Source organism: Lissotriton vulgaris, unplaced genomic scaffold, assembly GCF_964263255.1.
Source record: "Lissotriton vulgaris unplaced genomic scaffold, aLisVul1.2 SCAFFOLD_378, whole genome shotgun sequence".
NCBI classification, from domain to species: Eukaryota; Metazoa; Chordata; class Amphibia; order Caudata; family Salamandridae; genus Lissotriton; species Lissotriton vulgaris.
In genome coordinates, this window is record NW_028244318.1 from 728,666 (window position 1) to 756,099 (window position 27,434).

Consider the following 27,434-nt stretch of genomic DNA (forward strand, 5'->3'; position numbering starts at 1 on the left):
TTACGAAAATTAAAATGGCGGGGAGTGTCAATGCTTTCTGGTTTTATATTGTGAATTTAATGATAGTCCTTTATATATATTTTTTATCTATATTGGGGGGGAGTTGTAAAAATTTTAATTAATGATACAACAAACTATGACTGACAGACTGACTGACTGATATGGTAGTGTCTCCTCATGTCATTTTCCAGTCAGCGTGAATTTGTGTTTCTTCAGCTTAGATCTGGAAGTGCACCTGGTGCTGAAGGAATGCCTGCTCTAGCTGTTACCAATATAAGTTGATCAGCAGAGATGAGAAGGAAGACCACTTTTTGACTTTTGTTCACCAAATGTGAAGAGGTGTCCTCTTATTTTCATCTGTGCGGTTTCTGATCCTCTCATGGGTCTGAACTTGTTGGTCACGTGGTATGTTAGTTTATTGCTTATGTTTCTACATACTCGACTCCTTTTCTAAGATTAATGAAGACGTTATTTAGCTTAAAATATATGCTTGCAACGTTTCAGATGCTAGGTGCGAGTGACCTTAAGCAATGCTTTAGCAAGATGCTGAGCATAACTTCACTACACTTGGATGTTTTACATTTATGAGTAAACCTTCTTACCTTTGCCTATCAAATGAAATTTAAAAAAGTAATAAAAATAGCGTGAAATTAGTCCACAGCTCATAGGTCTAGTGAAAGAAATATAAAAAAAGAGCAAAGTAAAAGCCGAAAAAATAGGTGGCAGTTGGATTGTCAGTCTATCTAATTTAAACATAAAATGAAAAAAATATGGATTGAACAGGCAGGCACAGCATAACCCCAGCAACCAAAGCAAATCTAATCAGATGGGGACCGGTTGGATTGCAGAGATAACCCGAAAGAGAAACTAATGTAGCAACTGTACTGCCTTAGTAAAGGTGTGTTTAGCACAGCCACATCCAACTTGCTTCCAATAATGCTAATTCGAATTGGACAATAAGAAGAAAAATGCTACCTTGCAAAGGCTTCTCCTGTTATCGTTTCACACACTTTCGCCAACTAGCACTGCAATGTTTACAACCACGGTTGGTAAATCAATCCAGGAATGAGGAAAGCCACCAGATTGTTTAGAAAACAATCGACCAGCATCAACAAAACAGTGACTGTCTCTGCAAAGGAACAATCGCAGCATACAAGGCCAAGAGAGGAACTGGAAATTGGCCCTATGATCTGTAGAAGTGATGCTGACAGGCAGCGAGCACCTGGTTACTGGCAGCTGTAATTGCGGGACTAGAAAGAGCATAACTGCAGGGTGGGAACAAAAACAAACCACAGGAGGCAGAAAGGCAACGAAGAAAACAAGTAGTGGCAAAGCCAAGAGGTCTGTCCTTGGCAAGCGTACACGTTTCAAAATTGCAGCACAATTTTCAGAACAATAGTTAGCCAGCAGCCCAAGAACAGCAACCATGCCACTGCAATGCACTCCTTTTCTGACAGAGGAGCAAATGTGATCAAGTAAAATGTTATCACTCACTGGGCAAGGCAGACAATGGATGAAGCGGGCTGCCCCTTGCTGTACGCTGTAGTGAGCCGAAGCAAAGTGTCAACAGAACAAGAGAGGAACAGGGATAACCGAAAGTCCCTATGTATCAGTGTGTTTTTGATATGATTTTTTGGGGGGGGGAACAGCTAAAGGGATCTCTAGTCAAATCCTAAAAAGGCAGAGATTAAGATATTGTGCACAGATTATGAAGTGAGAGAAGAAACAGATTATTTATTAAATAAGGTGTTGTGATCGGCAACTGAGCACAGGCATTGCTCGCACACTGCAGAGACCCATTTTCATCTTAGCCACAAATCTACCTAAGTGATGCTACCATACTCACACCTTGCTGACCTTGATGCCACCCTTGTTGCAAAGACCCTTAGTGAGGGGTGCCAGGAAAATCCAGAGAAAGACAAATTTTACAAGATGCACTATTGCTGCTGTGGCATCTGTCCCTCCATACTCTACAGCAGGGTTCTCCAAGTTGGTCCTGGAGGGCCGGATCCATGCCAGGTGTTTAAGATAACTACATTTATTTAAATGGGGATATGCTAAAATTCTGGCATGGATCCCGCCCTCCAGGACGCAGAACCCTGCTCTGAAGTCAAGTCTAGGCTACAGTCAGGTTTAAATGCTCATTCCAGTGATCAAAAACTACTATCCATAGGAAATAATAATAGGTGAGCCTCATCAGTTGTGTCCTTCGACATACTGCACATTGATGTACAATCTGATGGTACAATGTCATAGCAAGGATGGTGCGTTATTATTTTGTACATTAACAAGACCATTCATTCTTCTCTTTTAGGGGATTTCTTTCATTAGAAAATAAGACATATGTTTTGGAACCACTGGCATACTCAGAACAAGAACACAGGATTTTCCTGGCAGAAAATGTGAACATTGTTCCAGGATCATGTGGATACAATTTAAACCACTCAGGAAGATCAATAGATGACACTGTGCATTTGTCTCATTGGCTCACAAGCAAGGTAAGAATTGACTTTAATGATATACATTTCTCAAAAGCATGCACACATTAAAAACTAGTTAAGTGATAAAATACATTTAGGTTCAACATGAAAACCAGGCGTTGGTCTTGCTGTTTATCAGGTAAGTTTACCAGGTATTCATACGCTGACAATCCTGGAACAATGTCTTATTTATGGGATGCATAGTTATTGATGGAAAGAGTTTGAAGGCTTATTTTCATGATGTATGGACAATTGTATTAGTCTGCTGGAAGGAAGTACTGAATACAAACATGTATATGACCTTTGGCAGTGATTTAAGTCGTTGTTTGTCAATCTAATCAATTTATTTATTTGATAATAAGAGCATAAAGACAATGTTAAACAGTCAAAAACAAATAATAAATATAATTTAAAAAACACACACCTTACTAAGTAGATTAATTAGTAAATAACTCATCTTCTTTCTTTAACTTCTATCTTTAAAATCATATTTGTTGCACACCTTCAATTGTCTAACCTTCACTACTGTAACTCTTTGTCAGTCAGGTTTCTTTATTCAGCTAACTAGCCATAAAAGATAATAAATTACAATTAAACATTTATGAAATCTTAACCATAATAAATGAATACTAAAACATCCATAAAATAATATTGACAGCTAGAATACAATACATAGAAACATAAATGAAATATCAAATGTAGTTAAGAAAAACATCCATTCTTTCATCTTTTCCTGAAACTAAGAACTTGAGTTATAAAACTAGTTACAATAAGGCAACAATGTGTGTTAGCTAAAAGTTGGAGGTGATGAAAACAATCTTTGTAAGATCTGAAATCAAGGGTGCATAAAAAAGGGTAACAACTATGTGTCTAGGGTAGTCATAACATTTTCAAAAGAACATAAAATGTGCTGCTGATTGCTTAGGAATGGTATCATAAGGACAAGGGGTCAGGGATTGAAACCAAGTACCATGGTTGGGAAAAGCTACAATAAAATGAAGGGTGCTGAGTCTAAAACGGTTATATAAAATCTGTGTTCATTATTAGTAACCAAAGTTAGATAACGTTCCAACCAACGACAGGACTGCACTGTCCCTAATTGTTGATTTTTTAAATCAAATCTATCATGGTTTCTTTGCCATTGAGATCTTTAAATAATGCTACTAGTGTAATGTTGTATCATGGAGATTTAAAACAGAATGCACAATCAAAAGCACTTTTAAGAAATTCATAAGACATCCATCTTCATTCAGAAATATACCTTCAAATTGTACAGATCGTATTCCTTCATTGCTGTTCAATCTATTGAGGATTTTCTTTCTTCTTTTTGAAACACATATATTTTACTCCTAATCATTTCATATTAGGATTGCATCTAATGTTACTCTCAATATTCTTCTAGTTATTCCCATTCTAGGTAATGGATTGAGTGATTTTATTTTTTTGCAGGCATGCATATATATTGTATTTCGTTTAATTACAGTTCTTTTTTAAATCGACATTCTTTTATATTTATGTTTACAGTACCCTCATCTATTGGACCATAATTAGGTGCACTTTTGCATTCGCCTACATGTTGAACATCAAGTTTATTGAGTTTTTGTTGTAAAGTTGTTTTTTTTAGAAAAATCTGAGCAGTTGGATTCAGTATTTTGTTTGACAGTTCATTGGTTCTTTCAACTTTTTTGAGTACACCTCCTCAAATATGGTTATTCTAGGGTCCTTCATTTTCATTTTCCTACTTTTAAAAAAAAACTTTTTTATAGTTTGTTTATTCTACTTTTTTCTAGCGTTCTTTAATGGAAAAATGCTGCTATTTCTTTAAAATTAATTTCAGAATCAATTATTTAACATGATTCCATTCTTTGTCATCCTTGAGTAATTCCACAACCTTCATTTGATGTTTGTCCTTATTTCTAAATAGCTCCACATTATTTTGACTTGCTTTTAATTCAGTCAAGGGCTGCTCATTAACTCAACCATCTCCTACCCATACGCTTTCTGTTTGAGTATCTTGTTTTTTCCTTACTATTCTGTTGGGATGCTAGTGACTTTAAAATTAGTGTCAGCAGATCAATATTATAATCTGACTCCTTAGGAAATTGTTTCCAAAACGTACATTATGGACTCCAAACAACTAGTTAGACATCAACATAGATGACCCAGTGCAGGTTCAATCACTGGGGTGTTTTCTCTTTTTATATCACTACAAGATTTGAACTGAACAATTATGGCAGAGAGCTCTTCCTCTAGGTTTGAAAATACGTTTTCCATTGGCGAAAACTTGGGCAAAATCGGTGCTGTTTTTCATTTCCAGATTTTGTACTTATCAGCTCACTATTCCTCTATTAATTGTCCTAAAACATATTTCTGACCACTTGTAGTTCCTCTTTTGTCAAATATGTCCTCTCCTAGAGTAGTTTTACCACTAATTATATTCGGATCCATAGGATTTATTTCTCCATTCTTTTAAATGCTTTGCAATAGTTTTGAGCAATTTGGGGTTAGATCACTGAATTCAAGTAGTCTCAGTTTGTCTACTGAAAGTGCAGCATTCATTTTACAGATTTCCGCAGCTGTTATTATTATATCTCTAGTGCTTCTAATATGAATGCAATCTTTTAAATTATTTTGTTGAATTATTATGTTGAGTGTTGTCTTCTTTATACCTTTACTCTATCCTTAGTAGCCTTGTTCATATTCTTCTTTATTGCTCTATGTCTTTGAACTTTCAATTCCGCATCCATAGGAATATTATGCTCACTTGTTTTAAATGTAAATCATATAAAAAGGGACTGTCAGATTTCAACCACATTGCTCTTTTATATTTTTACCACATTAGAATTAATAAATAGTGCTAGCATGACTGTCTATTATAGAGATGGTTCTTCTGCTCCAATAAACACAAATGAAGTAACAGAGGTGCATCTAAAATTGTGTCACACAAATTATTTCAGCCCTGCCCAATTACACTGAACACTGTGATTGGTGCCTTCTCCAAATCAGATTTCAAGATCTGCCCTGGTCAGCTGCTAGCAGTGAAGCAAAGCAAAAATCCAAAGTGAATAGTATATGCCCAAAAGAAGCAAAGATTTTCAAAATATGATGCAATCTTTACCACCTTCTCTCTCAATTGTGTACGCTGAGGCTCTCAAATGGACCACTGTTAATAACTCTTACTCTAATTCAACCTTACCAGCATTAATAATATCCAAAGCTTATTATGGAGCTGCTTGGTTACATGACTCTATTAGACCTTGTTTGACTTCGCTCATGGGCTGTGCCACAAGCAGCAGCACTGAGCACCTCTTTAATGCAGGGGATAAGAACAACAGCAGGAAGTCAAGAACGCCACCTCCAGAAGAGTCCGGGGGTTAATCAAGGGGCCAAACAGGCACGTACAGCACTGGCATCTCCCGACACAAATGGAGAGAACAAGAAGCAACCAACACCAGCACTGGGAATGGAGGCTTGATGGTGTTAACCTGATTTGTGAAGTCATGTTGAGCTTCAGTACAGGCAAAATGGTAAAGAGGCAGATTTTAGCTATCTTGGTAAGAAATGCAATAGATCTTGGGCGTATCAAACAGGACAATGGTATCTAACTTAGAGAACATTGTGGGATCAAATACAGTCGAGTTGCAACTCAGCATGAGAAAAGAATAACTATGGACTGTATAAACAAATCATGTAACTATGTAACCTAACGCATGCCAACTTACTACAAAAGTGCATAGTGTATAGGGGCCACAACATTTTACTTGCTGTACTCAAGTACTGCAAGTAAAAACAGGGGCCAAGAGCTATATCAATATTGTCTTCAAACTGGGGCCTTCCAGCCTCTCCAGAGCTGTAATCATTCCATTCTCTGGACCAGATCCCTTGCATCCCTCGCTGACTAGACTCTGCTAGACTTGTCTTTTCTGACAGAACCATAAACCGCATGCAAGATACATTCACTTCAGCCAACCTCACCCTGGCCCCACTTAGACCGCCTGCCTATACCATGTTAGCTCCCCAGTGCTTGCATTGTAAAAGAAAAAGTGCCAATGCCGGAGGCCACTGCAGCTTGCACCACACATTGCCGCTGCCATGTTGTAATGGTAGTAACAACACAACTACTAACCACCACACTCCTACAAGTGTGACAATTCAGACTATTTCAGGCCCCCATGGCTTTAAGAATGGCTTGGGCGGAAGGTAATAGCCATTTTTAATATGTATTGAATTAATAATTAACTGTTGTTGTGGTCATCTCTAATTTAGCCAAACAGCACCACCATGTGGCAGACTGCCACAAGCGTAGGCGTTAACAATTAAGCACTGCAGCTACCAAAACATTGAGAGGCCCAGGCTTGGTCAAGCACAGAGAGGCACTGTAGCCTGCAGGATCCAAGGATCACATGTCGTGGCATCGCAGTGCAGCATTATGCTCAGGGGGAGAAGCATGAACTCTGATATTCTTGTGTACAAATTGATGACCCTTGAATACTATGGATTTGCTTGCTTCTTGCTGAACTTAACAAGATACTCGAGCAAAACAGTCCTGGTTGAGACCAGATGAGGAATCATTAACCTGCAAGCAAGAGGAGTTGGTCATCACTTTTGTGTGGTTGGATCGCCACGCAAAATCCCAAATAACTGGTGCAAACGTGTAATATCTTCACGAAGAAAGAACGTGGTGAAGGGCCTGGGAATCATTCCAAAGAGAGATGTATTTGTACCAATGTTGACCTTTCATCCACAGATGTATTTCTGTCCACTGGATGGCATCTGGGTGACCATGCATTCCAGTGAGATCATGGTGTTAACGGGGCATCGCTGAAAGGTGCAGATTTGTAAATGGGAGTAGCCCACATGGTTGCAGTCCATATTGAAACTATGCCAAGGTTGCCCAGCTAGACTGTGCTTACCAGCATTTGTAGAAATCTTACCTGCATTGAAGCTTCAAAAAAGAACAACAGAAACCAGAGGCTAGTGGGCTCTTGGCACAGCAAGGAAAGACTGTGTTCAAACAACTATTAGCTAATATTGATAAACATTTAGCTGCTTCTTTTTTTTTTTAATTTGGTGAAAAGTAGCCCCCTTGGGGAATGTAACCAGCTTGCTTATTCGAACATTTATTTATTTATTTATTCAAAGTTTTATATAGCGCGAACAAGATCTTTGCAGATATCAGATAGGGTAGGGGCAACAGGAGGGTGATTAAACAAACTATTGGGTACAATATAGTAGTCGGTAGTGAGTGAGTAGCAAAATAGGATAGCAAACATGTAAAAATATAATACCAATAAACGATCAGGTAACCAATAATACAAAAACGGTGCAAAATCTTTGTTCCAACAACAATAGAGTTCAGGTGAACTTGGCCATAAGGATGGCTTTTACCTCTTTCGTTATGAAGCCCCTGATCATTAGAGGCACTGATTCATTCAACCAGCTGCACAAACAAGGATTGGTGACCCTGAAAATACTGATGAAGTGGACCAGGGCAAGGAGTGGAGTTGTGAGCATTTGTAAATTCCTGTGCGTGATGAAATTTAGGAGAAGAATCTACAGGTTGTCTCGGATTAGCATCCTAATACTTATAAGCAAAGATACAGAAAACCTTAAAAAGCATAGATAGTGTGACTAAGGTTGCATACTTGTAGTGATCTGTCATTAGACAGATATAAAGAAGAACAGCAAAGACTATCGAGAGCAATGTTCTCTGTTGGATATCCCCAGCGTGACAGACAAGCATTGGTAGCTGTAAAAACAAGTGAATGAAGCTCAGTTGTAGAGCGGCATGGGGGGTTTCAGGTTACAAGACAGTTGAGTAGTACTGATTGGGAATCGCAAAAGTTGCAGAGATCTATCTTTGCAATCAATGTCTTGTGTGTATGCACAAATCCAACCCACATCACTCCATCCATATAGAAGGTTCAGAGCTGAGACCAGCATAAGCAGATGAAACAAAACAACTCTGAGTGGACACTGCAAAAGCATAGCTAGCATGCCATACCTTACTTCCCTTTCCCCTGTTCCATCCTCCCCAGTGCCACTGGAATCAGTCTTCGATGACAGAGTCTGCAGGCTGGCACCAGTTAAAGGTGGAGGTAGGAACCGCATCGCTCCAGCTGGACTGCAGCACTGAAAATCAGTTTCGTGTCGTGCCACCCCACCTTTGAAACCCAGAGCACCCCCAGAGTTAATGTCTCTGAGCAGAGGGAAGGGACCTGCTAACTCAGCGGATGCTGAACAAGCGAGCGGAAAAGTAAAAAACTGAGGTTCCACCGAGAAATGGGGAATTACACGGCGAATCGGTCAGCTTAGGTCCCATTTGCCAATAATAACGCATTCGTCTACTGCATTTTCCACTGGAGTTTTTGGCAGTTCTGAACATCCAACGGCTTCGTGGCTAACAACGCAGACCGCTGGGTTTCCACTGACCTCATCATTTCCAGCGGGACCAGTAAAAGCTCAGCCGCCAACAGAAATACCAGAGAACTTATAAAAGGCCTTAAAAAGCAGAATAGTACTAAGAACTGGAATTACTAATATTCAAGGTAAAGAAAGTCTGCATTTATTCATCGCAGTCAATTATTATGCTGTTGTTTGTGAAGACCAGAAGCTGTTCGGATTGGGGGCGTTTTGCCTACCACAACACAACCGGACAAAAAGGTGCCTTCGCTGTGGTGCAGGTGTAAGGCTGGCGTGGGGAGGTTACAGAAGATGGGAAGCGGTCCAATATTTCTGTATGAAAATGTTACCAGACTAGGAAGGAAGTGACATACGATCGGTGTTAATGTATAGGATTGTTTCATATGATTTTACAAGAGCCGCTACACTTCACATTAATGCAATGGGAATCAGAAGAAATGTTTTGTACGCATTTTGTATACGTTGTGCAATGTTCATGTATGTCCCTTGACCAAGTGAGTGTCTGGTAGTTACCAAGGTAGACGTATGTGTGTCAGATCAGCCTAGCCAATCTGCCAAGGACATATGAATTCCCAGAGAGCATTTTTAACCAGGTTACGGTGTAAGAAGATATAGGATAGGTGTTCATATTAGCTAAATTTGAGCCGGTGGTATCCGGTGCAGCACCAGCACTTAATTATCAGCTCCGGGATTGTGACAGTCGGCCACAAGGTGGCGCTGTCTGGATAATTTCGAAATGACCACAGCAACAGTTAATTGGTAATTCAATATACAATGAAAATGAATCTCACCTGCCGCACAAAGCATTCTTATTGCTTTGGGGGCCTGAAATAGTCCGAATTGTCACACCTGTAAGAGTGTGATGGCTAGCAGGTCTGTTGCCACTATCATTGGCAGCATGCCAGGGGCAAAGTGTGCTGCAAGCTGCAGTGGCATCCTGACTGATCCCTATCACTTATTCTTTTTTACAAATTAAGCACTGGTCGAGGTGCATTTCGGCCGCCGAAGGGCGGACATTGCACGGTTCCTTACTTGCTTAGAGGATTAGCATGAAGACAGGTTAAAGGTTGTTTTTTGAGAAACGGCAATCGGATGCCTAATACTACAATCTCTGTGTTGAACTATTTAAACCATATTTCAGGCCTTTTATTGTACATTTTCTGTGACTAAATCTATTTAAAGCAGACACCTTAACCCATGGCATTGGCCTGTGCTTAGATATACCTCACTAGCTTCTTTTTACTGAAAGTTTAATATATTTTACGTGTTTTTCCACAAAAATGGGTAAGCATAATGGTACTCAGTAGTTGTTTTTGTCCTCTTGGCTAAAAAAGTGGCAGGATAAAGAAGTTTCGTTTTCTAAAGATCAGCAATGAAAAGCTGTGAAGAAAGGTTTCTTTTTTTGTAAATGTCACAGAAGAGATAATTACGGTATTCTTAGTAATGGTACCTTCCGAGCCCTCTAAAACATGCTGAATTTATTGAATGCATTTTTAAAAACGTATTCTCACTTTTATATTTGTGTGTGCATTTCGTGCAGAAAGTACAAAACACAGTATGCAAAACCAGAAAGCTATATATACACCTAGAATAACCAAGGAGCGTTTGCATACGAGCTCTCTACAAACAAAACAAGTCTCAACAGGAAGATATCATAAAGTTTACACATTTACAACAAGTGGTTTACATGGCTCCGGAAACATGAGGTACAAATCAAGGATATGAAAGGTAAACTAACTTTACAACTGAAGAGCACTTCAAAGCCAGTGTCAGCAGCCCTGAATTCAAAATCTGCAGAACGCGGATCCAATAAATAAATAAAAAGATAACCGATGTGATGCGAGAGAGGCAGTCAGCACAGTGATAAATGTTTAAAGTTAAGTGATTTATTTTTGTATGAGAGCAGCTGAATGTAAAACGAGTGATAAGCACCCACATACAATCCTCTCGTTATCAAAAGCACTCTACTCCCCATGTTCCATCACTCGAGGATGTTAGAGGTATCTGGGTCCTGTGCATAAGATTTTCTCTATTAATCCGTTGACCAGCAGTACCAAGAAAACTGCCCCACCCAGAGGTTTACTAGGTTTAGAAAAGTCTGACAGTAGCAAAGTTGGCTTTTCTGTATCGTCACAGCTTTTTCTGCCTTTCTCTGTTCCATATTCTTGCTGGTGTTAGGACTCAGTGCACTGCTATTCAGTGCCACAGTGTTTATGCTCTGGCCATTCAATGGTATTAATACAACTGGTTTCACTCAGTCTATTTAACGTCCTTGTAAGGCCATATTAGATGACACTGAAAATGAACAAATGGCATGGTAGTTAACTATCATAGGCGGGCTGCAGTGTGTATTTGCACATCTCACATACATGCCAAAAATACATGACTGTTAACCCCTTCGATGCTGATGACGAGCTCAGCTCGTCATCAGCCACGGGGGGGCGTGTGCGGTTGACGAGCTGAGCTCGTCATCTAACGCGGGTTTTTGAAAAAAGCCGCGTAGCGCAAAAATTACCGCCGCAGCGATGAGGTTAAGAACACAACTGTCATTGGCAAGGCTGCAGGTTAAAGGCACTGCAGTAAAACATGTCAACGAAGAGTGTCATCCCCATGTAGCAAAATCTATTTTAAGTAAGCTTGGGCAGAGTTCGCTGAGCTATGCAGTGCAGAACTCCATGAAGTGATCAAAAAACTCTGCTGCTCTACACGGAGTTCAACAAGCCGTTTGCGCTGATTTTAGCACCAGGTATTTGTCCTGCACTGTAAAATAAGCGTGGAGGGCACCACACACAGCGCAAGAGGGTGCTGCTTCTTTCTGCCCCTCAAGTAGATGTCCCACTCGAGCGGCAGCGTCCTCAACGCGAACGGAAGGCTTCTCACCGCGAGCTGTAGTGACCATCCGTGACCGCCTGCATTGAGAAATCTCACCAGGAGGTGGTCTGCAGTAAGATTTTTCTCGCTCACCAACTTAATGATGGCGAGCAAGGAAAAAACTCCGCTCTGTGGAGTTTTTGGAATATCAGCACAGCATGGGAAAAACTCCACAAACTTCCCAAGCAGTGAGGAATTTCACATCCAGGCTAATTTTAATATTTACACACAAGTCTCATAAAGTGTACCTTGTAAGTCCAGTAATCAGGGAGTCTAATTTAAAAAGTGGCACACTATCTTTTAAGAATGTGCCCTCACATTGACTAAGGCCTCAAAGCTATTTCACTGTGTTGGTGGAGCTACATTTTCCATGATACAGGCTTAGGTGTTATTAAAATTGGCAATTTTCACTGTCTGTTTGGCAAAATGCTAGTAAAGCCCTTTAAAGTTATTTCCATTCATAATTTTCAGAATTCTGATTTAACTGTGAAATTAGATTTTGGATAACTTGAGTACAACAGCAACCTAATAAAAATGTTCTTAAGGTTGCCTAAGCTAGAAATGGCTTACAACAAGTTCTACTTCTCATTGCACCCCCACAGCTCGAATACTCATCCTTAACTGGGAGAGTTAATGACCTTGACTCAGAAGGCAATGGCTTGCTTCTGAACCCTGAAAGGGTTAGAGTGGGATTAACTGATAACTGCTTTGCTGTATTAGCTATCTGGGATGGGACACAAAAAGTTGACAGAACAAAAGACAGCCAAATCACTACCTGTTTTGGTGTGAGGTTGCCAAGGAGGGCTTCATCTATTCTTCACAGGACCCCTTGCTGGACAGCCAGGTTCCAGTCACAGTGGGGGATAAAATCAGTTTACATATCAAGTGGTACACGAGCTCTTCTAAATAGGTCACCACCAGTCAAGAATCTGAAGACAGTCTTGGCTTGTGGCACAAGGGTTCTGCCATGGACATCATTTAGGGGTCGCAGCTTCCTTGTTTTCAGCTAATTTTTAATTACAATAACAATGAATAACTGTATAAACAAAGGAAGGGGCTTTTTTTTGGTGGTCAATCAAGTATGGCGCCCGCAGTGTGTCACGTCTATTATTACTTCTACCTTATGTGACGGTGCTACAGAAGAGAGGAGAAACCCAACACCTCCAGTAGGGACCTAAATCCACAAAAAACTGATACACAAGGGGATCTATGCACAGGCGTGCCGCGGACGCCACAGATGGCGGAGATACTGGTTCTGCCTGAATATTGACACGAAACAAGTGTTCTTTTGTCCACTGGTACTTACCAGCATATTAGTCGCTGATTATTGTCAGCGCTTTCTCTACATATTTTCCAGCAGCCAGGACGGAAGTACAACCGGCGGAGAGCACAGTTATAATTGAAGTGCATAACGTTGCAAAGTTGGCCCGATTGGAGCCCTGATGAAGTCTTGGGCAAATTGCCCTGACGAAACACGTGTTGGCTGGGCGTTGTGATTAAAGAAAACGTGAAGAAAAACATCAATCAAGACTACATGTGCAATGTTTCACTGTTTGCTTTGGTTCCATGTGTAAAGAATAACGAATTTTAGTTATATTAAGAAGACGTGTGCATAGATCCCCTTGTGTATCAATGAATAACTGTATATTGTTCACTGTAAGTGTAGTAAAAACTAGAGCATAGGTAGAGTAAAAATGTTTTTAAATGCATGTTGTGTGCTTGCTTGTGGGTGAAAAAGTGTTTGTGTGAGAGAGGGAATTTTCATGTGCAAGCTTATGTGTGTGTGAGCACATGTATGTGAGTGAGGAGTAGCTTTAATGAGATTAAATGTCAGTAAGAGAGAATGAGTGAATCAGGGTGAGTATGAATGATGGTGTGAGAGTAGTAGTGAGTGCAAGTCAGCATGAGAAGCTTTGAGTTTATCAGTGTAAGAATTAGTGATAATGTGGCAATGAGTGCAAGCTTGACTCCAAGAGAGTTGGAATGAATGAGTGCAAGTGAGTGAGAATGTTTGAGTAACAGTGAATAGGTGAGAATGAGTGTATGTTAGTGAATGCAAATGAGCATGAGTGAACATGTGGTTTCCTTGTGAGTCTGCATTTAGCCCTTGCAAAATACTGGTGTTGACACATTGGAGACAATTATTGACTGACAGAGCCTGGTATACTAGAGATAATACTTGGTATATGGGACATCCATTGTATAAGGCTGGCATACGCATTCTGGTGGTGATTCTTGGTATTGGCAAAATTGTCATGCTACCATGTTGGAGGTGATTCGTAGCTTAAGGGAAGAAAGCGGTGGCATATAGGAGAGGGACAAACATCATCCAATGAAGGTAAATTGTGACATAAGGGTCAGCCATGGGACATGAATAACATGAATAGCAAAAATCCAGGACTGGCATAGTATATGTATTGTTGACATAAGGGGGCACCAATGGCTTATAGGGAGCACCCATGGCAAAATGCTGGCCCTGACACAATGGAGGTTATTTTTGTGATTGTAACATATGGGGGCAACCTGATCACATTTTTTATTTTAAAACAGAGGGCAGGCAACTTCTGTGGTACGTCAATTTTCATTGGCTTGGCACACTGTGAAGGTGCTTATATATTTACTTAATGCTCTTTCATAGCCTATTGGTTTTTAGCAGATTTATGTGGGAAGCTTGCTTTGAAAATCAACTGTTTCACCCATTTGTTGCAAAATTTCTTGTGGGGAGATGCCATTACTCCTGAACCCATTCAAAGGAGTGCCAGTTCATTTGCTTTGCTCAGTACAATTTAGGGCAAGTATTGCATTACATACACCCACCACTTTCAAAGGGTATATCAGCAACCTGATCTAGCTGGACCAAAAGAGACATTTGTGTTGTATTTTTAAATTAATTACACAGTTATAATGTAACTTCAGTGATGTCAATTATTGTGATGTCATCTGGGTTAAGGTCAAGTCACATCACTTCCTGGGAATATTCAGGGTCAAAGGTCCCATTATGTCACTTCTTTTGATGTCAATAAAGTCCAAGAGTATGTCATGTCACTTTCGGTACTCCTAGTATTCTGATGAAACAACATCCATGGGTTCTGTCAAATTGAAACAGAGGGTCCTGGGTAATTTTACAGTTTTAAAGTAAGTCAAAGAGGTAATGTTCCAAAGGAAGGTGAGGTTATGTAAGGATATAGTTAGGATCAGTTGGCAGAATGTCTCCAATCATTGCTAGTTCAGGATAAATCTGACACCTCAACCACTAACTCCTCAAAACATTCATGTACCTGAAGAAGAATACCCTCCACACCCATTATTCCTGTTAGATTTAGGATAAAGGATTCAAGGACTTCTAACTCCTGCTGGCACCCAAGAACTAGAACTGCTTCCCAAGGGTCAAATGGCTGGCCTTCTGTTTGACTGCTTCAGATACACAAAATGCAATAGGACTGCCGGCAGACTCCCAAAGAGATCAGCTGGCCACAGTGGGCAGGACACCTTGCTGGAGGGAGACCTGGTGCCTATAGGTCTGCTCTGAGGAGCTGTGGGTTGCTAGACACACCAGAGACAACTTTCACCATAGAAAGGTGGAAATTAGTTATTTTTTACTCTTCTAGAAAACTGGGACAAGGTGCTGGGGCTTGCCCAGGAAGATCACACTCTAGAGGACAAGAAGACAATGCTTGCACCTCTCAAAGCTTTTTGCCACACAGAAAATATGTTTAGCAGGCGTTCATGATACAGGTATCTGACCTTGTGGAGTCCCATCCAGTTACAGCTTCCATCCTTGCTAAACTGGAGGATTTTGTCTTCCAAAAAGAGAGTACATCCAAAGGTAAAACATTGGACTGGGGCAAGGTGGCAAATCCAGCCAACCATGAAGCGCCCTAGACAGCCACGAAATCCATCTGTGTCTAACTCAGAGGTTTTGGCACTAAAACCAGTGGCTTTAGTGGGAGCTTGAGGATGAGATATCTTATTTCAAGTGACATTCACTCGCCTTAGCCTTGGGCCTTCCCTATCTGGGGATTTTAATATCCTTTTCAGAGACTTGATCCAGCGGTAAAAAAACTTTGAAAGGATGGTTCCAAATGATCAATATAAACACGTTTTCTATGTTACAATATTAATATTCTTTCTTCTTCATGTTGGCTGATAAGATTTCAGCACGCTCCTGGGAAAAGGTCTACTCTCCATCTTCTCAGCAGAGTACAATTTTCTTTTAATCATGTGTCCTTGAATGTTGTGACACATCCTTTCTTGTTTTCCAACACATCTTCCCATGAATCATCCTCCCTCTCATCTACATCTATTGTGTTAAGAACTTCTCTGTCAGTTGTCTAATACAATAAATGTCTATTCATTAACTAATAAAGAGTAACTTCTGAAATTGAAACGTCTGCAGCAAAGAAAAGCATCTTGCGCACAGGTTGTTTAAAGCGAAAAACAAGCATTTTTGCATTAATGTGCCTTCATGTTAAAGCATAGCTTCTTCAGTTAGGACAGTTTGGGAATCTACGGTCATTTCTATATTACAGGCCTATAGGTTTTAAGTATGGTTGCCTACTAAATTTCTTGCATTTAAATCACTTAATTTTAAAGGCAAAATCTGCACATTGTGTTATTTAATAAAGCATTTTTAATAATTAAATTTGTGTTAGCAGTTTCCCCCCACTGATGGTTGAAAAACCATTTCAATTTGTTCGTAAATGAATCTTTTGGAGTAAGCTCTCACTCTCTGTTGAACCATAACTTTCAATTTTATGTTTTCCAAGTTCTCTCAGTTTCTTGTATTCTCTATTCTTTTTCTCTACTAAATCGAATTCTTTCCTAATCTCTCTTTTTTTTCTTCTGTTTAGACAGCATCGAACTGTTTTATATAAAGCGTATACAGTTATCAAATAAATGCCTATGATTAGTACAAGCTTCAGAATGACTCTAAAAAGCCCTTCTTCTACTGTTGCAAATTAGTTACCAGCAACAGAAGCAGCTTTACCTAAATTTTCTGATACACTAGCAGTTTCTATTGGTTCTAGTTCAGGTTTGATGTCTGAAATGTTCTTTGCAAATTCTTCTGTCTTTCTACTCTCAACTGGAATGTATGAACAGCAATGCTGAGCTTTCAGTATCTTGCAGACTCCACCTTTCTCTGCCAGCAAAATATCTAAAACTAGCCAGTTATGTAAAACCATGGCTCTAATAGCCATTAATTCATGTTAACAGCAAACAAAGCACCAGATGTACTAATTGCTAATTTATGGACTACTGTTGCCAGTTTTCTAATCTTTTCATTATTTAAACCTATTCCTACTGGTGGTATGATAGTACCAGAAATGCCTTTTACTAACTGTGCTCCATTATAAACACTTTGTGTATGTCTGTGGGATGGTGTCATATTCAAAGCATATATGCTATTTACATTGTACATTTAGGAGGCAATAAGGCTAAGTAACAAATTGCTTCCCAATTAGCAGATAACTGGAAATATGCATCTTGTCCACAAACAAAATAAACCCCTGGAAAGACTACTTCTTCCCCTTGGAACAGGTCCTCCTAAAACCTCAAATGTGTGCGTACAGCTAGTGATCCCATTGTGCATTTTTTTCTAAGTTGTTTTCTTCTTTTATATGCTCATAGTTTACCTTTTTGTCATCTGTCTAATTTCAATTTTGGATATACCATTTTCTTTTTATATTCATCTACTTCTTTCCTCCAGACCGCCCTAAAAACATCATCTTTGTTTTTATATGAAAGATTTGAGCTCTTCTTTCCTCCAATGCCAAAACGTATGTCTTTTCTAAGGGTCTCATTAGGCAAGTCGAGGTATTTTCATATGCCTTGACAGTGCTTATAACTGTGGATGATCTAAAGAAATGCCATGTGGTGTCTTGCTCTTTTGCCCGTGGGTGTCAAGTCATACTTATTTTGAAGAGGAAGATTTGAAAAAATCATGTTGTAATTGGAAAAATAATATTCAAAATGTTCCTGTACAAAATAAGCTAAGCATAATGCTACATTTAATTGCATAGGACAGAGGGGTGAAGTGATAAGTCACCTCATCTGCAGCCGAAAAAGGTAAATGTGTGCAAACATAACAATTCTTGGATTCCAAGGCTTGTGTGTATTCCTGAACTAATCTAGAATAAATGTTGGTTGAACACTATTCTTTCGAATAGTCTACAAATGAAGCTAACAGTGTTACAACTTCTATTAATAAAGTAATATCTATATTGATCCTACATCTTGGTTTAGTAAGGATACACATGTTTGTCTACAGTCACACCTTTAGTAGAATATAGCAGCAAGCAGATTCAATTCTCTGCTTTAAAGTCTACTTGTACAGAGAGTAAACCTTTGAAAATTGACTTGAAGTTATTTCATTCAGCTTGTATACAACAAACTTCATGAGTCATCCTTAACCCTACTCTGTCTTCTTCTAAATTTGTTATCACTACTGCAACCTTAGACCTACAAATTCTTCTTAATTCTTTTGAATTGTTTTTAGTAACCCTTTTATTGTTTCAGTCTCTTTTACATCTTTACTTTTAACACACTTAATCATTTATCATTGAAGCTGCTTTCAGTCTCAAATTCAAATAATGGCGTTCGTCAAGTTCTCAATTACAATGTGTGTTTCACATTTTTTATTTTAATCAATGCCATTTGTCAGTGTGACATATCATGGAGCTAAACAACTTGGAGCTCAATTCACCTGGACTTTTATTTTAACCACTAGCCACATTTCTCATATAGAAAGTCCATTAAGGTGCTGAATTCCATCAACAAGGTACCTTTGCTCTTTTGAATCTCATTAGTGTCTGCTGATCCTACTCTGTGTCACTTATACTGCTAGATTCTATTTCTTCGATGATTGCAGGCAGTATACATTTGATTCACACACCTTAACCTAATCGTCTTTTACCACTTTGCCATTCAAATCTCCAAATTTGTCCTTCTTTTCTCACACTTATTCCTTCACTCAACTGCCTTGGTGGTACTCCAACAGTTTCTTCAGACGGTAAAGAGGTTTTTAAAATTGTACAGTCTTTTTTTAAACTGCGATGTATAGAGAGGGAGGTCCCCCCGTCTACAGCACTTTGTGATGAAATCTCGACTTTTTTCGACGATAAAATACTAAAAGTATATGATTCCTTTGCTCCCTCGAGACCTACTGTAAAAGCTGAGTCAATGGCCAACGGTCCTCGGCCATTATCCCTTGGGCAATTTCTGCCAATATCACTGGACATGTTTAAACAGGAATTGAAGCGCTGTAAATCAGGCTCGCCAGACGACCCCTGCCCACCAAAACTATGGGGATTGATGGCGGACTCTATTGCACCTACCCTGCAGCATATCTGGAACACTTCCATTAGCACGGGAGAGTTCCCGGAGGGTTGGAAACATGCAACGCTTCTCCCTTTGAAGAAAAAACCTAATGGGGACCCAGAGGACTTGAGCAACCTTCGGCCAATTTCCCTATTGGCGGCACCGGGTAAAATGATGGCAAAGTTAATCCAGCGACAGTCAAATGGTTATATTGAGGCTAATAATATTTTAAATGAGACTCAATCAGGATTTAGAGCCAGTTTCAGTACCGAGACTGCTCTAATCGAGGTGGCCGAGTCAGTGACGTGGTCGATGGATTCAGGGGACTCAGCGTTGCTGATGCTCCTGGATCTGTCGGCCGCTTTTAATACGGTCGACCACAATAGATTATTACAACGGCTAGCAGGTATTGGGCTTCAGGATCAGGCTCTTGGGTGGATACACTCGTACCTAACTAATAGATCGCAGAAGGTGGCGTTGGGGGCATGTTCTTCTAAGCCCAAGGGCCTGAGATGTGGCGTTCCGCAAGGATCGGCACTAAACCCTCTATTATTCAATATTTATCTGGCCCCGCTTTTCACACTAATTGCCAACTGGGGAGTCACAGCTATATCGTATGCTGATGACACCCAGTTGGTTTTTCCTTACTCAGAAGTGTCAGAGTCAGCCTTTGCTAGTTTTAAGGGCTGTCTCGGCGACGTGGCAAACTGGATGAATACGAATAAATTAAAACTGAATCCAAATAAAACGAAGGTGATCTTTTTTGGGAAGGGCACTCCGCCCGCGGCTGATCTGTGGTGGCCCGGGGAGATGGGGCCGGCACCCCTACCCAGTGTGTCAGATAAAAACTTAGGGGTAAAGTGGGACGATAGTCTATCTTTTTCCCCCCACATTCAGCAGGTGACGGGGGGCTGCCTTAGCAAACTGAGGAACTTACGGAAAATTCTCAAGCTACTGCCAGAGGAGTGTAGGAAGACGGTGATCCATGCCACAATTACATCTAGGCTGGATTATGCGAATGGCCTATATTTGGGTCTTCCGATATTCCTGATTCAGCGCCTGCAAAACGTGCAGAATGCAGCGGCTAGATTGCTAAGACGCATACCATTTAAAGACCATGTCACCCCCCATTTAGGTGCCCCACACTGGCTGACGGTGGCGAGCAGAATAAAATTTAGGGCTCTCACGCTGGCGTTTCGAGCTCTGTACGGAAAGTGTCCATATTACCTAAGATCCAGGCTCCCCAGGTATTGTCAAGCCCGCTCTCTCCGCTCGAACAGTCGAGTCCTGCTGCTCGAGCCACGAGTGAGAAGGGCTCGCATGGGGGGACGGTCCTTTTCGGCAAACACAGCGCGGCTTTGGAACACTTTGCCTCCAGAGCGCCCCTCGGAAGCTAACTTCAGAAAACAGCTGAAAACCTGGCTCTTCTTACAGGAACGTTAGACATCTTCCCCAGGGCTCCTGACCCGTTTTGTTCTCACAGCACCGGGACACCTCCTTGTGAAGGTAGCTGATCGCGCTATATAAAAATCTGTATTATTATTATTATTACTTCCACACCACTCATTAATATTTCAGGAACTTGTACTGGTGTGAGATCTTGCTGTTCTTCGCCCCTTTCTTGTTCTTCTGGATGTACTGTCTCTGGTTTAGTTGAAACACTATTTCTTCATGTGGACACCTTGCTCTTCGAGTATGCGATGCATGCATCCAATTAGGTATCCAAGCACATTTGACAGCAATGTTTGTGATCAGAATAACTTGGTAGGGGCCTTTCCACCATGGCTCCAAACTGGACTTTCACACATATATTTTCACCAAAACCCAGTCACCAGATATAAGATCATGGCACTGTTCCTGATGTGGATTTACAGTGACAGGTCCAACCTGGTGAGAAACAGAATGCACCACATCAGCCAGTACTTTGCAGTAATCAAGTATCATGTCATTTGTGATGTTCACAAATTCATTTACCGGTACAGCAGGCAGTCTCATTATGCATCCCATGAGAATTTCATGAGGCGATGATGATCCTGTCCTCCTGTTAGGAGTATTTTAAAGACTCATCAGAATCAGTGGTAATGCATCTGGCCAATACAGGGAGGCACAACCTTAGCCAATCGAGACTTCAAGGTTCCATTTAATTGCTTCACTATTCCCAAAGCCTTAGGACGAGAGCTACAATGTAATCTCTGATCCGTTTGAAGAGCCACACACAGCATTCCAAGGACCGCATTATTAAAATGAATCCCACTGTCTTACTACGGAGAACCCGGACATTCTTTTGGTATGAGTTCAACCAGCAGCACTTTAGCTACAGTGATACTGTCATTTCTCTGTGTTGAGTAGGCTTCCACCCATCGAGAGAAAATGCACCCTATAATCAGGATATATCTCTGCTCGTTATGTGCAGGCATCTCGATAAAGTCCAACTGCATCCTATTGAATGGACCACCACTTGAACTTCCAACATGACTCATGGTTACTAGTGTTCTTATGCCTACATTCATCTGGTGACATGTTACACATCTGTGGCACAATTCTTCTGCTAAAACTCTGAATCGGGGACTGAACCAATTTTGCCTAAACAACCTTACCATTCCATCCTTTCCAATGTGTGCATGACCATGAAAATGTTGTGTCATGGGAAGCAAACTGTCTGGCAACACACGTTTTCCATCAGCTGAACTCCAAATGCCATTCTCATCCTTAACACAACCCGCTCTGACCCAACCTAGTTGTTCTGCTTCTGAAACTTCTTCTTGTAATCTTTTAATCTCTTTCCGGGTGTTAGCTACCAACTACAACATAGAGAAAGCTGTGTTCTCAGCAGATTCAATTGTATATTCTCTGTTAAATGTGTAAGCCACACATGCAGCACATGCAGCACATGCAGCACACTTTACCACTCCAATTTCCTGGGGCAACTGCAAAGCATCCAACAATTCTTTTACATATTCCCCATTATGAATGGGGATTCTGAAGATGTCACAAACTCACTTTGTGACCATAATCGTCCAAAGTCATGGACTACACCAATGCCATACTAACTGTCTGTCAATATAGTCACTCCTATTTGTGCTGAAAGGCAGCATGCTATCATAAGTGCAATCTATTCTGCTACTAGTGCAAAGGTAACACCTCGAAGCCATGAATCATCTACTACTTTTTGAATTGTGCAGACTGCAGAAGTGTTGGGTTCTTCTTTATTATTGTAATGCGCATGCCACCGTGAGGACGAGTTCCATGTTGGAAGGCTGGCATGTCGAATGGTCAGGTTTTGGCAGTTGGTTGCTGTTGCCTTCTCTGTCCGGTCCGTTACCTTTCTGCTGAATAAAGAAAACAGATTTTACTTACCTACAGAGTCTTCTGTACTGATTTCATTGGCGATGATCGGATCTGGACCCTTGAGGACCGGCTGAGCAAGACTTGTCTTCGTGTGTTCTGCAATCGCAGAGTTGGATTTCGTTGTACAAGAGTTTCTTTGCGCAGTCTGCAGGCCGCAGTTCGAGCGGATTCCGTTTTGGTCTCACCATGACACTTCGCTGCTGTTACGAGTTGGTGTCATTCACTGCAGTCTCCTCGTCATTTTGTTTAAAGATAGTTTTATTTGGGGAGTTTTGGTGAGCTGGTGACGTAATTGGCTCAACATCCTGCTCGCGACTCTTCTGCAACTTAGCAACTTCCCCAGCCTATATCCGCACGTTCATGTAGGTAGTTGCTTCATTTCATTACGTTTCAGGCAGATAGCGTGTTTCAGCTGCACAGCAAATTCCTCTACGATTTACACTCACCAACGTTCCTAGTGGCAGCTGTTTCTGGGCAGCAAAGTGATTCCTTGATTCACTCATCTGTCATTTTGCAAGTCAGTGGGCGAACCAGGTATTCTCTATTTCATCTTGGCGTATCGTTGATGTGCACACCCTATATTGTTTACGTACATTCAGTGCCAGTTCCTCATGAAGCGTGCACTAGTGACACACACACCCATTTCCGCACATTTCCTGCATGTCGACTTCATTCTCATTGACATGCACTCTGTGTGACTTTGGAATTAATTTTCCTTTGTACCTGCTAGCGTTTGTTTGTATTGCAAGTGTCAATGTTCAATGCATTTCATGATTCAACAACTCTCATACATTTCTTTTGTTTTTAGTGACTTGCACATTTTGTAATTTGGTGGTCTTTTACTGCCATTTTTCCCAGATAACTTTAATCTGTGGTTTAGTGTTTGCAACTTTTGTGTGTTCATATTTATCAAATACCGCCAACAAGCAGTTTTACCTCCTTCCCCATTTTCATCCACTCCAGGCAATCCTCCTGTGGAGTGGGAATTATGGCTAGAAGAGTTTGAGGCTTGCCTAGAAGCAATTGAAGCAGATGTTTTTACTCAAAAGAAAAAGTTCGCTTTATTGCAACATTCTTTAGGCACTGAAGGGAGGAAGGTTTTAAAGGACTTTCCTCCAGCTATAGTTATGGGTGAGGGTGATGCTGTGGATGAATTTGCTTTCGCTATAAAAATTATGGATGCAAGATTTAAAAAGAAGAGGCACAAGGTCTGCATGAGAAAGCAGTTACCTGGTGAACCAGTAGAAACTTTTATGAGTGATCTTAGAATTTTAGCTACAACTTGTGATTATATAGCATTTGAGAGTGAAATGTTATGAGATCAATTGGTTGAGAAACCAATAGCAAAAAGATTCAAGAGAAGCTCTTGACAACTGAGAACTTAACTTTGAACAAAGCTTCAGAAATTGGCAAAAATGTGGAGACTACAACTATGTTTATGGACAAGATTGCTCTAGAAACTAAAGTTCATACAGCCACTGTGGAGAATGTTTTGAACTAAGGGTGGGCGTAGTTCGCGAAGTAGCGCTACGCGAAGTGCACTTCGCACTACGCGAACTTCACGTAGCACTACGCGAGCTGCGTAGTAGCATGTTTGCACTGTGCAAGATGTGTTTTCAATGATTGCACAGTGCGAACAAGCATCCGGCACTGTGCAATCATTGAAAACGGCATCTTGCACAGTGCGAGCTGTAGTTTTCTGCTGCTCGAGTAGCGGCAGCTTTTTCAACGCAAACTGGTAGTTTCTCATTGCGAGCGGTTGCGAGCATGCACAACCACTCGCAATGAGAAACCTGACCTCCCCACGTTGAGAATCTCGCCGGGATGTCATTTTGCTTGCTCGCGGTCGCGAACATGACATTTAGGACCGCGAACAAGCAAAAAATGACCGATGCACTACGCTACGCTGCACTACGCGTGTTCGCACTGTGCTACGTGCAGCTCGCGTAGCGCGAAGTTGCGCAAACTTCGCAAACTACGCGAGCGTCGCGTAGTGCTTCGCCCAGGGTTATTGTGAACAAGAGGGAAAAGAAAAGTGATAGGCAAATAACTTGTGAGTGTTACAGATGTGGCAGCAGAAGCCATTTGGGTAATGCTTCTTTCTGTCCCGCAGTAGATAAATATTGTGTGAAATGCAAAAAGAGGGGTCATTTTGCCAACATGTTAAGTCTCAGCCTGTACATGTCAAACCAGTAACCAAAAAAGTTGTGTCAATTGACAGCATATCTGAGTTGGATTCTGATCCTGACAGTTAAGAGGGCAATGAGATTATGATATCAGATGTTGGTTAGGCACACGAAACCTCTGAAAGCACAAAAATTGTTGAATGCACAAAAATTGTTAACAATACACAAATTTTGAAGCTTGACAGTTCTAGTGTCAAGCGTCCTTTTTGTCAAATTGGCATAGACAGTGAGAGTATTTCCAAGATGGCTGATTCCAGTTCCTTCTTCACCCTTATTGGTCCAGAAGAATGGAATAAGTTAATCAACACTCCCTTGAAGAAGTCCTTAGTTAGGTCTGTAGCTTATGGGGTAAACCAGTTCAGATATTGGGAGAATTGGATTGTGTCTTAACTTTTAAGCATCATTCCACTCCTGCCACAGTGATTGTGGCAAAAGATGGTTCGTCCTTGCTAGGATGGTTAGAACAAAAAAATCTGGGTATCATTTTAGACCCCAACAGTCTGCAGCAGGTTCTGGTAAAAGAGGATTTTAAATCTGTCTGGACTGTGGTGTACAAGATTGGAAAGCGTCTTTTCTAGAAGTCTTAGGCAACAATCTTGGCAAAATCAAAGGTTTTTCACATTGTATGATTTTAAAACTAGATGTTCAACCTGTGGTCCACTAACCCAGACGTGTTCCGATTTGCTATGAGAAAAGAGATGTCCTTAGAATTGGAATCTCTGTGCTAGCAAGGTATCATTGAACCCATTGAGAGTTCTGAATGGTTGTCCCCCATGGTTTTGGCCAGGAAGGCTAATGGTGCCCTTAGATTGTGCATCGACATGAGGGATTTAAATGAGAGAATATGGGTCGACAGACATCCTCTACCAAACATCACTGAGATGTTGGGTTCATTAAAGGGGACCAACATTTTTACCACTTTAGACATGTCTTTTGCTTATCACCAGATAACACTAATAGAGAAAGCCTCCATCTCACATCCTTTGTGACTCCAGATTTAAGAGAATGCCCTTTGGTCAGGCATTAGCTTCAGCGGTATTCCAAAGGGTCACGGAGGCAATGTTTTCTGGTGTTCCCAATGTCAGATGTTTCCTAGATGACATTTTGATGTATGGAAAGAATGGGTAAGATCACAACAAGACTTTAGCTACTATTCTATCCATTTTGACTGAAAAGGGTGTCACTGAGCAGAGAAATGCAAATTTACAGTGAATGAAGTGGACTACCTAGGTAATACAATTTCTGCTCGGGGGTGGAACCTAAGGAGGATTTATTCATGGCCATAAAAGGTTTCCCCACACCACAAAATAAGGACCCGCTCCGGGATGTTAGAATTTTATTCTAGATTTATTCTCAACTGCAGTGATAAAACACATAATATGAGAATTCTGATTAAAAAAAAACAACATTTTGTGTGATCCTCAGTAGAAGAGTCTGAATTCCAGCGAATAAAATCAGAACTAATTTGTGCCATTCCCCTACAAGCATTTGACACTAATGATATTTCTATTATCGTCACAGATGCCAGGCAACATGGGTTGGGTGCTGTGCTTCTTCAGAAAAAAAAAAGGAAAGGAAGAAGTAGTGTGTTTTGCATCTCGCACCCTGAGAGGCGCGGAGGGCACTTACTCCGTGATAGAGCGTAAATCCCTGGCGTGTTGGTGAGGTGTGAATCATTTTAGGCAGTACTTGTGGGGCTCCAAGTTTATTATGTGTGTGGATCACAAACCTTTAGCGAATTTCTTTACCACAAAGGGAGGCAGTAAGGCCACTCCTCACATTGCCAAATGGCATTACAGAATAATGGAGTTCCAATTTCAATTAGAATATATTCCTGGTGCCAAGAATATTTTTGCGGACTGTTTGTCCAGGTTGTCTCTTCCCAACGCTCTAGTAGAAGAACAGGTGGATGATGGATTTTTGCGTTGGGGCCTCATGAGAAGAGTCTGGTTTTGGGTGGATATCGGAGGAAGTGTGGAAAACTGCTGTTTTGGGAGACAAAACCATCCAGACTGTGGCTAGTATGGTGAATAAGGGTTGGGTTCCCAATGATAGGGAAGTCAGTTCGTTCAAACATGTTTTTCCAGAGCTAAGCATGCAAATGGGCATGTTGAGGAGAGTGGATTTGTTTGTGGTGCCAGTGTCTCTGCAAGGCAAGATTTTAGCGTTGGCTCACGAGGGTCATGTGGGCATGAGAGCCATGAAAAGGAGAATCAGAGAGGTATTTTGATGGCCATGCATAGATAGAGGAGTTGAACTTTTTGTCAGAGACTGCGTAGCGTGTGCGGTAAGTGACAAATCTCAAGTCACATTTCCCAGTCCCATTGAGGCGTTGCCTGCTCCTGACAAAGCATGGTTCAAGTTAGATCTGGACCTCATTGGACCCATGTGTGTATTGGATGAACGTAGCAGGTTTGGTTTAGTTGCAGTGGACTATGGTTTGCATTGGCCTGAATAGAAATTTGTAAAGTTTACTACCACTGAGGAAGTATTGGCTTTTCTCCAGTCTTTATTTCTGATGGAAGGTGCTCCTGTTGAACTTGTCACTGACAATGGTGTGCAATTCATGGCCAAAGAGTTCCAAAGTTTTGTGAGTCATTGGGGCATCAAGCACATCACCACCTCATTATATCATCCCTGCAGCAATGGTTTAGTGGAACGATGTAATAGGGTCATAAAAGATAGCATTCAGTTGTCAGTAGAAAATGGATTGGATTGGAAGAAGGAAATGGTGGATTTGGTATGGGGTTTGCGCACCACCCCCAGTGACATTACCAAGAAATCTCCTTTTGCCTTATTGAAGGGCAGA

At 40.9% G+C, this 27,434-nt stretch overlaps 1 protein-coding gene across 1 annotated transcript in view; it reads left to right on the forward strand.

Moving 5' to 3' along the window:
• The window catches only part of LOC147668100 (disintegrin and metalloproteinase domain-containing protein 12-like), a 1,153,841-nt gene that overhangs the window by 389,156 nt on the left and 737,251 nt on the right, over window positions 1-27,434 (forward strand). Inside the window, exon 4 of the mRNA XM_086948784.1 lies at window positions 2,315-2,498. Within this exon, the coding sequence (XP_086804910.1) occupies window positions 2,315-2,498 (184 nt within the window). The remainder of the gene's footprint in view (window positions 1-2,314; window positions 2,499-27,434) is intronic.